The sequence below is a fragment of the Rhipicephalus microplus genome, chromosome X, assembly GCF_043290135.1.
Source record: "Rhipicephalus microplus isolate Deutch F79 chromosome X, USDA_Rmic, whole genome shotgun sequence".
Classification (NCBI taxonomy): domain Eukaryota; kingdom Metazoa; phylum Arthropoda; class Arachnida; order Ixodida; family Ixodidae; genus Rhipicephalus; species Rhipicephalus microplus.
In genome coordinates, this window is record NC_134710.1 from 8268842 (window position 1) to 8283843 (window position 15002).

General features: G+C 45.4%; 1 protein-coding gene across 3 annotated transcripts in view; it reads left to right on the forward strand.

Annotated features, from left to right (window-relative positions):
• Positions 1–15002, forward strand: part of LOC119175641 (WW domain-containing adapter protein with coiled-coil) — a 239138-nt gene that overhangs the window by 103978 nt on the left and 120158 nt on the right. For 2 of the 3 annotated variants that reach the window (XM_037426555.2, XM_037426556.2), the window contains one exon: positions 7936–8139. The exons of the other annotated variant lie outside the window; for it this stretch is intronic. In XM_037426555.2, the coding sequence (XP_037282452.1) occupies positions 7936–8139 (204 nt within the window). The remainder of the gene's footprint in view (positions 1–7935; positions 8140–15002) is intronic. 3 annotated transcript variants of the gene reach the window in all.

A 15002-nucleotide genomic window follows, 5' to 3' on the forward strand; every position in this document is an offset into this window, starting at 1 on the left:
TTCCCTTCGTCTTCACGCTCGCCTCGCTCGCGCCAGTCCAGCAACGCCGATCTTGCTTCCTTACACTCTGTCATGCTGCAACATTGCAAGGCTAGCTGCGCAATCGCCTCTGGAGGCCAGCGTTGGCTGTTGTGTGTTGGTTGGTCCTGGCCATACACCGACTTGTCTCAATGATGTGTCAGCGATGCCACAGGTGGTCATCGGCCTTGGCTGTTGGGTGGCAGTTCGTCTCGGCATCACAGTGATTTGATTTCATAGGCTGGGAAATATGCCCCCATGGGTGGTTTTCCCAATGCTGGAACTTGCCTTGATATTTTTGCAGGAATATCTCCGGAGGGCAGCATTGACTGTGCCGTGGTGATAGGACTTGTGTTTACCCCAATTTGTCTAGCCGAGTTGCCAAACATTCAGGGCAGTGACAATGGCTGTACTAGCTTGGTCTCAGAGCTGGCTTACACTTGTCCTATCGATGGGTAATAATTCCCTGCTCAGTGTTTGGCCTGCGAAAAATAAGAAACCGTCAGCTGAATGATTCGGTGCGTCTCTGCACTAGTGCGTTTGTCTTCGAACTGTCGTAGTTAGAGATGGCCTTTAAGAAGTTCGAATGCTTAGAGTTTTTATTGGGGGGTGGGGGAGGGTCTTTTTCTCTGAGGCCCAAGGGGCCGATGTCCTCATACTCGGCCAACGACTAATGCACATGGCATCCGAGGATGTGGCTACGACTTGGGGGGGCATCTTGTTGGCATTGTCTGACTGGTCTAGTTTATGTTGAAGTGGAATCTCCTGTACGGCAGCAGTTCGTGCGTTTATGTGTTCGAGCGATGATTAGCGTGAAAACAGCCTATCCAACTAATGTTGGTGGCAAATGCTCTCGGTCCCTGGCGGTTTATGGCAGTGGCATCACATACCACCGCACACTCAAACAGCTGTGACTGTGCACAGAATCCAGGGTGAGTTTCACCAGCAAGGGAGCTGACGGTATTTTTTACCGAATTCCGTGTGGGAGCTGCACCTGCAAACAGCTGCGCTTACATGTTGTCGTTATGGCGCCTGTCTAAAGCCAGACAGACTCGGAGCCACTTGATCCCGCACTCGAGTGGGTCAGACGGTTTGCGCTCTTGAGTCTTTAAGTGGGATTTCAAGGTGCAGGTGCGTGGCAGTGCGTATGATCAGTGCTGCATTGTTGGGTGAATTGCCTGGGGTGCCCTTTGCGGCGGCCACGGATTATGTGGTCGTCACAGCAATCAGTGTGGTGACGATGTCCTCGATCATGGAAGCGGACTATGCAGTGGTTCCAGGACTGACATTGGCAGGATCCATGACCGAGGATGCGTGGATGGCGTCCCTTGTCATAGACAGACAGGTGTGGGCGGGTGCAGTAGTCATGAGCCGCTGAGAAGTCCTAGACGCCGCCCCCAAACAGTGGTTGCAGCATTCGCAGGTGAGCAGCTGCCGAGGAGGCCTGGACTTCATTCTCTAGCTGTGCTTACCATGGCTGCAATCCGGGACGTGAGACTTTGTTTTCGTCGACAGCGCTATTGTAAAGAATGAGACTCGGACACAGCACCCGTTCGCTTGGTTGTGTGTTCTTTCTCTAACTTCGTTCTCTTCATTTTCGCTTGTGCTTCGCTTCGATCAGAGGCCAATCTTAATCAAGAACCTTTTTTGACGTTTTCATGTTGACCAATAAACAGTTCTTGAGAAGCGTACATTTTTTTCCTATTTGTTAACAGCAACCAAAGACAGCCTTTTCATAACCTGCGTTATATAGAGCATGGTTGCTTCATCAGCATCGATTATTTACTAAAAACTACTGAAACGTCGTGCTTTTCAGAAATATGCTTCAAAATAGCATTATTTCTGCTTTCTGTGCTGCTCTAAGCTGAAACTTATTAAGTGACTGCGTAGAGCAAAGTAATTGACTTCATAATCAAGCTTCAAGGTTCTTTTGCTAGGCTGCACAACATATTGGTTTTTGTTGCTTTTAAACACACTTTAAAAATAAAAATCTTGCTTAGCTCATGAAAAGAATGCCTGAATCTGTCTCATTATTCATGTTAATTTCAGTTCTACCGGAATGTAATCATACGTTCAGGCCAGATGTGTTGGTACCTTTAAATGGGAGATACCTGTCTGTGCAAAAAAAGTGTTCTTATATAATCTGGATCAAGAGGAATCAACTAAATCAATACTTGTAATGTGTAGTCTAGAGTTTCACGAAAGCTCAGGTGGCGAAGAAAAAACATTGTTGGAAAAAACTTACACTTGTCAACTTAAAAGGAACTCAAAACAACAAAATTGAGATTTCGGCACCTAATATGGATGCCTTGTCCCCAATGGACAAGCCAATGGACAAGGCAACATAAAGGACAATGGACAAGGCATCATAAAGACCACCATGGCATTGGCCATGGTGGTCTTTATGATGCAAGTGTTGAAAGAATCAATGTGCTTGCCTATACCTCAGGGAGTGGACCTTGTGTCTGATTGATATTGTATGGTATAGATTGTATGCAGAAAGATTCGATGAGCAGGCGGGCTGATAATGTTTTTGATGATGGAATGGAATTACCAGTCAAGACAGTGTCCAGCTTTTTCATGATATTCTGCTTGTCAAACCGCGCGCTTTGGCTACATCATTGCATCCCGGCTGCGGTGGCTGCATTTCCGATGGAGGCGGAAATGTTGTAGGCGCCCGTGTGCTCAGATTTGGGCGCACGTTAAAGAACCCCAGGTGGTCGAAATTTCCGGAGCCCTCCACTACGGCGTCTCTCATAATCATATGGTGGTTTTGGGACGTTAAACCCACACATCAATGGCTACATCATTGCAGTGTTGTAGGCATTTTTTTATAAGGGGTTTTAAAGGCAACTATGAAAACGACGTTGATTGTTGATTGTTGAAATAGTGGTCCAGAAACATTGTAGTGCTACTTTTGTGCCAAGAAACGGCTTAGTTTCAAATAATATCTTGTTTTAGGGGTCCGCATTTGGTTAGCGTACTTGAAATTACCCGCCTCAAGAAGTGGACCATCTAAGGTTACTGTTGCCATATACAACATTGCCCGGCTTTACTGCGCGGCTGCCGACACTAGTACCAGCAGAACAAAAACAGCGGGAGCCACAGCAGCAATAACGGCCATTGAACAATTTCCTGCTATTGGCTCCGAGATGGCAGACGTGTTTTGGTTCAACTGGGTCCTACTAGATGGCACGACCTGTTCGGTTTAACCAGGCCAAAGTTGAACTTTTGAACTGCTCACGCCATTCTCCATAGTAATGTCCGGTGGTTCTTTTTTCTGTGAATCAAAGGAAAACGAAACAAGCAGCATTTAATTACATCTCATGATCCACAGAAGGGTCTTTATTTAGTGCAAATAGTTGATTACTAGTGAATAATTGTAGGTGGTACGTCTGACGATATCGGGATCATTTTGTGAATGTCCTATCACAGTGCATGTGTTCTCGTGCATTTACCCTAATTCCTAAGTAAGTAGGGCACTGCTTGGGATACTATTGTCGTTTTAGACACCATACATTAAGCTTTCACTCTGTAGTAAATTCTTGAAATCTGTAAAGACAACTATATCCATCCGTCTGGCCGCCATTCTAGTAGGACGAACCATGATAAATGTATACGTCCCTTCAGTGCCCACAGCAATGTGTTTAAATATTCCTTTTTTCCTCGTGCTGTCAACACTTGGAACGCGCTACCAGGTGAAGCTGTTAATATTACAAATATTGATGAATTTTGTTCTTTTGTGGAGCAGGTAACAGAGCCAGTATAGTTATATTTTGTTGCTGTTGTTCTTGTTCTGATAACGAAAAACGTGTTTTGTAGTGGTTAAGTGTACTCTTTTGTACATATATATTGTTTTTCATGCGTAGTACGTGGTTTTTATTTATTTTTTTTCTCGTCCTCTCGTGTATGGGAAGAGCACCGATGTAGTATTGTTGTATACAGTCGAACCCGGGTGTATCGAACTCACCGAAAAACGTTTATTAGTTCGATATATGGTATAATTAAATATTGGCCCGGTATAGGTTTTGACACAAAGGCACATAACTAGAAGAAAAGTATTATTAATATGGTGGCTTACTTGCGTGCCCTACATTAGAACAAAATAGTCCCGGATTTTTTCTGTGTCAACGACTTCGCTGCCTGTGACAGCACGCACGCCTCCACGTTGTCCAACGAGTCGGAGCAGCTGAGGCCGCAGCCTTCCACATTCAAGCAATAGCGCCAGACCAACGCAAGTGCACTAATCACTTCGGAGGATGTAGGCAATGGGCCGTCATCAATTTCCATATTGCTGTCGCTTTGGCTCGTGGTCGGCATGTCGTCTGTAATGTAATCCTCACCCTGTAATTGGCCCATGATGGGCACATCGTCGTCCGCACTGATGAACTCGTCGAATGTCGATCCGTCGATAGCACCCGGGAACTCTGCCAGCTCGTTCCAAACTTCGGCGAAACACCTGCGGTGTCTTCAGTGCTGTCAGAATTTGGGGTGTCATCACCAGGCATGCGGAAGCCGGCATGCCTAAAGCAGTTCTGGATCGTCTCCTTCTTGTCATCTGCCCACTATCTATTCAACATAGAAATAGCTCCGAGCAAGTCGATCTTAAGCTCCCTGCCGACACGAAGGTTCTGCAGCAGCCTCTCCACCAGGCGTTTCCGATAGCCGGCTTTCATTGCGCGTATAACGCCTTGATCCAGTGGTTGCAGTACAGACGTAGTGTTCGGGGGCAAAAAACGCAGCTCGATGTTGCTGAAGGTCCTACTGCAGTGGTGCGATGAACAATTGTCCACGAGCAGGCACACCTTGCGATTTTCGCCTACCAAATCATCATTCCACGGCGATAGCCATCTGCTGAAAAGCTCCCCAGTCATCCACGCTTTTGAGTTTGCTCGGTAGGTAACTGGAAGCGACAGCGCATTTTGAAAACACTGCGGTGCCGTGCTTTTTCCGATAACCAGAGGTCGAAGCTTTTTCGATCTGTCTAAATTAGCTGCCAACAGCACGGACACACGAGCTTTGTTTGCCTTGCCGCCGCTCGTCTTGTCGCCACGACACGCAAGTGTCTTGTTTGGCAACATTTGCCATAATATAGTGGTTTCATCCGCATTGAAGATATCTTGGGCTCTTTATCTTGCTGTGATATCTCGCCAGTTTTCCTTGAGCCATTTTTCTACGCTGTCCAGGTGCGCTGCTCTGCTTTCACCTGTAACAGCTTTGCCAACGATGTGGTGCCGTTCTTTGAACCGCTGACGCCTTGGAAATCACTCCTGCCAAGCAGAAAAGCAAGGTCCTTGGCTTTCTGCTCGATCATAGGGCCGGACACTGGGATGTTTCGCAACCGAACGTCCACAAACCACTTGTAAACGGCCGCTTCAACATCTTCGTACACAGCAGCGCGCACACGTCGGGCGCCACAGGCACCTGGCTTTTGTCCGACTTGGCCCTGATGTCTGCCTTGTTCTTCAGGATAGTACTCAAGGTGCTCCTTGGAATTTTGTACGCGGCGGCAATGTCGGACTTCTTTTCACCTCGCTCAACCAGATTGATGATTTCGAGTTTCGTGGCGAACGGCAAATTTTGCCTCTTTGCGCAAGCCGTGATGACAGCGCGCCAATACAGTTCACAGAGCACCAACAGGCAATACCACAGACCACGCTGAATCGGCAGCAGCAGGCACACAAGCATAATGAAAGAAAAAACGGCGCTCACTTCTACCGCCTCCGCGCTTCGGAGAAAGCACGACGGCCTCCGATTGGCTGTAAGCGCTGCGAGCGGGCCAGGATCATTTCTTGGAGGGGGGTGTTCGCCGCGCACAACCGGGTCTAACCACCTTTTTCTAGGGTGGCGCCGGCAGTTATCCCGCCACCGCGAGGGAAAGCCAACTTGCTGGCGCACTTTTGAGACACATGGAGTTTGATATATCAGTTGTCGTTGCTATTTTCGTTCGATAAAACAGTAACTTTTGCTATATATTCTCAATGTAAACTTACCGTGTTTAGGAATTGTTCGATATACGGGATAATTTTATATAAACGGGTTCTATATATACTCGCTATTGTAAGTGTTCGCTGTTGTGCGTATCATCCCTCAAAATATTGTATTTCCTCAACTTTGTACCTAATTGGTTACCTGTGATGTTGTATGCCCACTTCCTGTATGGGTCTGCAGAAGACCTACAGCATTGTTAAATAAATAAATAAATAAATAAATAAATAAATAAATATTTGACTTTAGTGTTCCTTTAAGGTTTGCAGTCTTGCTTATATTTCATGCCTAGCAGGGAATTTCTTAAAAATGGGTTTGACATGCATTGGCACCAACTAAAACTTTTTAATATCACCCAATGGCCCTCAAGTAATACTAAAAAGTTAATTGTCAAATTTTCTGGTAATTAGTTTTGTCAAGGCCATTCAAGGGGTCTTTGGGACCAAAAAGTGACAGAAAAATTATTTTTTATAATTGACATATTTGGTTTCTGCGAGTATGTTTCTATCATTCTGCAAGTTTTCACACACCAGGAAGTGGTAATTTTTTTGTAATGTCGTTCTAACTGTCCATATTCTTGGTGCTGTTAACATGCAGAACCTGCAAAAAAATAGGGAACCAACTTCGAGGCTTTTTATAATTTGCCAACACCTGTGTTAGAAGCTCTGCTACAAATTTATGAACACCTTTATGAGGATTACAAAACATGCACACCATGATTGTTGCTTTTTGAAGAAGCTGCGTGTTTTCAGTTTTTTCCCTTTTTCTCAAAAAAGTAAATTTACGACTGTTCAGTTTCGAAGCCTCAATATCTCTGCTGCTAGGGCAGGTACAACAATAATTCTTTTTGCAATGTAAACCTGTATATGTGTTGAATGCAAGTATGGGAGGAGAATTGAGAGCACAGGCCTTTTTTATTAATTACTCATCAAAATTATAGCACAATTCCAACTGCTTTTGAAAATGTATAGTTCATTTTGCTGTAAAATAATAAGAAAGGCTTAAAAACAAAAAAACTTTAGCATACTTTAAATCTATAGTCATTAGTGTATATTGGTATATTTTAAATGTCACATTTAATTAAGCATCTTTTTTCTATGGTGGCCTTAAACAATAGAAGGTGAACATGAGTTAAGGAAAACTAATGAAATATTTGAAATCAGCAGAAAAACTGTATAATCCTGTGCAGTTTGATCAAGGCCACTGAAGAATTAAACAAAAAAATGTCTAAGACCAGTCTGCCCCACTAAGTTGTGACAAAGTATTTTTGTCTTGACGTGGTGCACATACGTGAAAATGACTGGAGTGTGATTGTCACAGAATTTTCATTTGAAAAATCTGTATTTTCTTAAAAAAAACCTGTATTTTGCATGAACCTTATAGCTAGATGATTAATATTTTCATGACATGCATTGAGGACGTCATAAATGCTCTACAAAAAAAAAATGTGGGCTATGAGCTCTGTGTTTTTTTTTTTTTTTTTTTGAAGTTTCAATGTTTCATGCAACAAGTATAAATATTAGTTTATTATTTTAAAAACTCATTACTACGTTTGCCCCCACGTAATTTGCCTTATTTATGTTTGGTCATTAGAAAATAAAATTATCACTAATGTGTTGTCTTCTGTATTAAAGACATGAATCGCTCTAATTGCTGTATAACCTCAGTCACTTTTGCTGAAGGAGTATTTTAAAATACATGATACTGTGTACAATGTGTAAGAAATGCCAATACCTGACTCCCTGTGATTTTCTAGTAGTGATACGAGAGAGATACTCGATGAGTATCTTCAGATACCGGCCTGCCCAGCTTCGAACTAAGTTGGTGCCATGGTGTGGATGCATCTCATCGAATCTGTGCTGTTCTTTGCCATGAAAGGAGATGTCTCGGGAGTGTCGTCATGAGGTGCTCACAGCCTTTGCCCTGCAGATGCGCAGACACAGGACATGGATATTTCTCCACCAGCTGGAGGTGGGAACACACCAAACAGCACCCCGGAAGCAGTCCGCTCCTCAGCATCTGCTATGCTTCTGCCACAGTCACCAGTGACACTGGCCCAGTTGCCCAAAATGATGTCGCAGCTGGCTGGCACTCGTGGACTCCCCAAGTTGGACGACATGTCTCCACAGGAAGGTCAGCAAAGGCGAAAGGACTCTCTGCACGCTATGTGGTGGTTGGCTCTTCTGCATGTGCTTGGCTGTGCTGCATGAGACAAAAATGGCTGGCATGACTCAAGTGCAGCTGGCGCTTGCACGCTGTTCCTTCCTCTGACGTGCTTTGTAGTGAGTGAAAAAGTATACACTCTGTATTACACATTGGCAAAGACATTCCTAGTCTTTGAATCAATAATTGCACATAATAAATGGACTATATTTCAGCTTTTTGCTGATGTTCTTAGTTGTTGAAATCGCATGGTGCTGCTAGCTTTTTGCAGCACTTGCAATGGGCACCCAATTTAAGATTCCAAACACCATTTCCTTATTTTTCATTACACCACACCTACTTGTTGCCATGCTGCACATTCGCAATTTTGGTTGCAGATACGTCTTTGTCTGCTCTTTTTTTTTTTTTTTTGCAAGAGGGGAGAGTGCAGAATTTTGGATTTATACATTACACAAAATATAGCAATCCTAGTACTTATTAGGTATTACCAGCTCGTGTTTTAAAAGGGCTGCAGCTTATATTTGGTCTATTGAAATAACACAAGTGTGGCTGCATCCATATTCCATTTTACCATCTAGCACACAACTTGTGGCAGTGAAAACTGATGACAGGCACATCAGACCTTGATTTTTGTTGTGTGCTCGATGCCGGAATTTGGCTGTACGTGTTATAAACTATGCTGTAATTATCAGCATCTACCCGATTCCAAGCGCCCCCTTTCACGATCGTGATACGAGGGAGTCGCTTAGATTCGAAAAATCTAAAAATGGCCACATGGCCCAACCCCTTGTTGCAGCAATATTTTGATCGGATGCGTTTAGCAAATCGCACTTTGTTTGGTGAACAGTAGAAATAAAAATTTGTGGACAGTGAAGTCACCACTTCTGTTTAAAGTCTATCACTCTCGCATACGCTTGAGTTCATTGCACCGATTGAGCCTGTGCTCTCGGTGTCCCACAACAGATCGTCCTCTGCGCCGTCCAAGTTGTACGGGATCAAACACTTCCTAAATGATTAAAAGGGTACTGACATCATTTTTTGAAGGCAAGTTCACGCTACCATAAAAATCTCCTATATGCTGTACACAGGGACGATATTGAGCAAGTGTGAAGCTGAGCAAATTCCGAGATACTTTATTTTGATATTATAATCCCAATTTTTTAATGGTGCAACTACCAACATTGACACATTGACAATAGCTTGATGTCAAGCTACATACAGTACTACCGTATTTGCTCGAATCTAGGCTAACCTTGATTCTAAGCTGACCCCCAAAAGTCTAAAGCCCAGGGGGGTTGAATGTAGGCTGAACAAAACAGCGACAGCGTGTTCACATAGAGAAAACTTTTATTGAACATGATATGAAACAAAAGATTTGGTTCATTATGCAAATAACTGGAGAAAAATACAGCTACTAGTCCTGTTGTGTGTTTCTTTGTCGTCTTTTTTTTTTTGCGGCTTGATAGCAACCTTTTCAAGCTTGGTTTGGTTTTGTTCATAAATTTTTGTGCGCATTTTGTTCAGTTTTGTTCGGTTTGTTTTCCACAGAACAGCAGCGATCGCAAAAAAACTTTTTCTATGCATCCTGCCTTTAATTTTTGGTTTCTCCTGTTGTCTTTGTACACTTGAAATTCCCCACTAGCTTTTGAAAAGCTGCTGTAGTGCTGGTGCCCTTTTGCTGGAATTTGCGGAAGTGAATACATAGAAAGCCTAGTGTGATGATCATCGTGCAGGGCCTATACTCCGTCTCGGGAGTTCCCTTCAGCTCCATTAAGGCTGTGGGACCCCTTGGCCAATAGGAATGGCGTTAGTCCCTCCACATGTATTCACCTGTGCTGCCTTGTCTCCTAAACATCCCCACTGACGTCTGCACACTCACACGTTCGTCAAGCAGACAGCAAATAGAATATGGCTGCACACGAGGATGCTGGTGCCCTCCACCTCGCGCTCTAATCTTTGTAGGATGGCCCTTATTGGAAAGCGAATTCTTCGCTGCGTGGTAACTAGCAGGGCGGCTTGGCCCTTGCGTGCAGGAGCCTAGAAAAGGAGCGACTTGACTCGTTGGTGACAGTTTCAAGATTGTGTTATTGAAGGTGACTAGAAGGTTAGAAAGGAGAGAGATAGGTAGAGTAGGAAGAAGGAAAGATCGGAGCCGGTCCCACAAAGGTTACTGTGGGAATGTTGTGGACAAAACCTCCTTTGCTCCTGTCAGTTTTGTGTTGGTGGCCCTTCTCTTAACCCGTGAAATTGGGCAGCGAAGATGAACTTCTGCAGCGGCGTCTGTACAGAAGGAAGGCAGGACAAAGCCTTTGGAATTCTTAACATCCTTTTCCGCAATGAGCACACACTCATTCCTGGTCATCTTTGGCCTATGGTGGCTGTTTAGGGGTTGAGCTCAAGCGGGTAAAAGGCTTGCACTGGTTGTCCAAGTTTCCTTTTGTTTGGCAGCAGTATTTGGCTTGCGCATGTTTGACCATCTCTTTCTAGGAAAATTTTCAGAACACGGCACAGTTTCCACATTTGGCGAGGAGTTCTTTCATCTTCTAGGGGAATGATATCTCCCTCATTGATGCTTATTCGTTTCCCTGCCTTTACTACATGTGCAGAACGCAGTTGCTGAAGAAATTCGAGTTTCCAGCATCGTCAGAATAAGTCAAGAACGGTGCTGCACTGTTTCCATCGTCAGATCGGCCTATCTGCGGTCGATTTCACTTCTGGTCAGCTTGTTAGTTTGCGGCCAACCAGAAAATGTGCAGGAGTCAAAAGCACAAGCTCCCCCGCATCCAAACAAACAAAGGTCGAAGGACGTAAGTTAACCAGAACTTCTGCCTGCGCTAAAACTGTGAAGAGGATGCCGTTATCGAGATCATGAGCCAGTGTTCTTGAAATTATTTTCCAGAGTTCAGGAAGCCGCCGGCACCATTTGTCCCACGTCTCCTGCACATCTGGAGGCATCTTGTCATCCCATGCTGTTTGCCGAACCCAGAGGCTTTGACACATTATCTTTGCGGTGATTGTAATGGGAGCGACGAAACCATACACGTCAGAAATGCAAGCTAAGGCCAGTAGTAGAAATCGCTTTGTGTTCTGCCAACTTGCCAGAAATTAAATCAGCGCGGACATCTCAAAGACAAACTCATCTTGGTTGGGCCTCCATTCTTCACGGACAACCTTTGCGGGGCTCAAATGCGGTGGAGCCTTTAGGGCTGTCTCAGTCTCGGCAAACGATGCCAGTACAACTGGATTGTTTGATCGCCATTTCCTGAGGTTCATGCCTCCCATCTCTAATATAGACTGTGCTTTCTTGCATATCTGTTCTGTCTATCCTACACTGTCAGCACCAAAAACAAAGTCATTGACATACAGGTTGTCACCTAGGATTTTAGCGGTGCGGGAAAGTTTCTTTTCGGAACCGTTCAAATGATGACGTAAAGTAGCTGCGAGGAGGAATGGGCTGTACATAGCACCAAATGGTACCCTTGTTATCCGGTATTCTTCGATTGGGGGTGGCATTTCGCATTGCTTTGGTGTACTTTGATACCACAGAAAGCGGAGGGTGTCTCGATCCTTCTCAGGCATCTAAATTTGGAGAAAAGCTTTTTCTATGTCAGACATTATGGCCATATTGTGCACTCGAAATCGAAAATTAGAATGTCTGATAAACTTGCATTTAGGTTGGGTCCTGCATAGAGAACATCGTTCAGTGATAGCTTCCCTGCTGCTTTGGAGGACGCATTGAATACAACCTTAACAGGTTCTTTCGCTACGTGGCTGGACAACGCCTTGGTGTGGCATGTAATAAATAAGCCCCTGCGGGTACTCACCCACTTCGTTTACTTTCTGAGCGTGTCCGGCTTGAAGGTAGTTTTTGGTCACAGGATTTTTTGGTCATAGGAAGGATTTTTTGGTCATAGCTGCGGATCTTTTCGTTATTTTGCAGTAGTCTCGCAGAGCGTGAGTGAAGCCTGTGCGATGCCCTTCTGCGATGAGTTCTTTTTCTATGGAAGCCTAACTTCTTATCGACTGTTCTTGTGGACGATGGTGTCCTAAATGCCCTAAGGAGGTCGTCATTTCCAGTGGTGGGCGGGGCATCATCAACAATGCCAAGGTGTTCCAGTTCCCAGAATGATCTAAGTTGTCGTGAAATGTCGTCTGGGTCCTAGTTCACGCGTAAGCGCATCACGCCGATGCTCGTCAGGTGTGTTGAGGCAGACGATGTTGTGTCTGTGCCCTGCAGCACCCATCCAAACAGTCTCGGTGGCTATGAGCCTCTCGTTGAAGTGCTTGATACTGCTTGTTATGTCCCAGTAGTAATCAGCTCCAACAAGCAGCTCAATTCCAACTTCAGGCTGGTAGCCGTCAGCAAGTTTGAGACCTTATTCCTGTTCGAGGTGGGTAACGTGGTCGTCCGGTGGTGGCAGCAGGTCTCTGCTGATCTCAGGCATCTCAAGTGTTTCTATGTGGACTCTGGGGTTGTTGTGACAGTTTTTTCAGCCACATCACTCTACCCAATGACAGCGTCTTTCCTCCAGCGGCGTCCAGTTTCTGAGGACATTGATGGTCAGCCTCTCCTCTCCTGTGTCATGGAGCTTTAGAAGACAGGAAACCCCGCTTTCGTATGAATGTTCTCTGGCTACCACCGTCAAGAAGCATTCGCACCAAATCAGTCATATTCTCTCCTTCTGCAAATGCTCGTGCCGTCTGTAGAAGTACCCTTGCCTTTCCTCAGGTTCGTTCCACCTGTAGCGATGACTTGTGACACCGGCTGGCTGCTGAAGCACCTTCAATTGAGGGAGGCGGCATAGCTCTTTGGTTGAGCTAGCAGACGTTCATTGTGTGCCGTCCTGAACACTTCGCACACTTGAGCCACCTCGATGTTCGGCACTCGGTGGCACGGTGATTTTTTTTCGCACACTTGTAACTGCGCCGCACCTTTTTCTTACCATTTTACCATTTACCATTTTACCATTTTACCATTTTTACCATTTTCTTGTATATTGGACCAGAGGTGATACAGCTTTCCACGGTGTGCCCTTCTTGATCACAGAAGGCGCAGAGCATCTCACCTTCAGTGACCGCTAGAGCAGACACAGACAGTGTTAGATGGTGATCTCTAGTGATTAGAATTTTCTGTTTCATAGCGGCCTCAGACACTGGTCGTACTGTGCACTGGGCTTTCTCTCAGCTCTCTACCTCCACCTTCAGGAAGTTTCGAAACTGCTGAAGGTCATTTTCAGGAACAGTTTCTGATGTCTTTCTCCAGTAGTACCGTATTTACTCGATTCTACAGCGCCCTCGATTGTAACGCGCACCCGATTTCCACCGCGGAAAAAAAAAAACGTAAGACATCGATTGCAACACGCACCCGTATTTCTCGCTGGCCCGCACGATCACACCACTCGAAAAAACGACTCCTTTCGGGAGCGTCTTCCATTTAAATATGAGGTACGGGCGAAGCTTGTGCCCATCTGACGTGTAACAGAGCATTGCCGTCACTGTAGTTTTACCGTGGACCTATGTCAGCACGCGAACTTGCTTCGCCCCCTTCTTCTCGACGGTTGTGGTGCCAGGCATGTCGAAGTAAAAAGGCGTCTGATCGGCATTCCCGATTTGCCCAAGCAGGTAGCCGTTGTTGCGCCGCAAGTTTAGGACGAACCTATGAAAACTGTGAAGCTTTTCATCGTACTCCTTCGCAAAACTTTTCGCATATGCATGTTCCCCTTCGGAGGAAAAAGCCTTTCCTCTTCATAAAATTAGCCAGCACCTGCTCGCTTTAAACTGGCTCCGCATTAGACCTTTTTCTAAGACTAATTGCATAGCCCGCACTTGGAGCAGTTCTGTCGTCACGGGCCGCTGTGCCGCTCGCTGCTCAAGCACATACTCACCGAGCAGCTCTTTAATTTGCGGAAACCGACCCTGCTGTGGTCCACTGAAGCCTTTGCGTGAAGCTTTGCTGTCAACAATCTTCTGCTTTTGTTTCCGCCGGCCCCGCACGCACGTTTCGGGAACTCCGAACGACCGAGATGCGGCCCGATTTCCGTCCGTTTCTGCACACGCGATGACTTTTCTTTTAAAAGCGGCATCGTCGTGCACTCGAGTTTTTGGAGTCGGCCCTTCCACGTTGTCGATGCTAATGCACTACTAGATGACGAACTCCTCAGCACACGTACGAAGTGCCGCACATGGGAAACACATAGGCAGAAATGGCCGACCGCCATGCCGACGCACGTAGGGGGCGGCCATTTTGGATTTGCCGATGGCAATAGATTGACCGTAATTTTTTTTGTTAGTACTCGATTCTAACGCGCATGCGATTTATGAACTCGCTTAACCGGAAAAAAGGTGCGCGTTAGATTCGAGTAATTACGGTACTCGACGCAAAAGTCATTCAGGATGCTTTTCCGGAAAACAGTCAATAAAAATGCGCCGTATTAGCTCAAAGCCACACCCAACGCCTCGATATTGCGGTAGCCTGTCTGGAATTCATCGTAGAGTGTCCTTAGCCTCTCGGTGTCTTGAAGATTGTGCACTGGGCAGAGCACAAGCAAACGCAACATGTGCTCTTCAATGATGATTTTGTCCTTGCCAAATCTTTCGACCAATGTTTTCAAAGCAATTTCGTAGTTTTGTTAACTGAGTGGCAGTACATCGATAGCAGCCACAGCCTTTTCAGTTAGATAGCTGATCAGATACTGGAACTTGTCGATGGTATGGAGTGTTGGATTTTTGTGAATCTTACACTCGAACTGGTTCCAGAATTTGGTTCATGAGTGCACATCCCCATTGAACCTTGCGATCTACAGCTTCGGAATCTGGTTGTCAATGACAGCAAC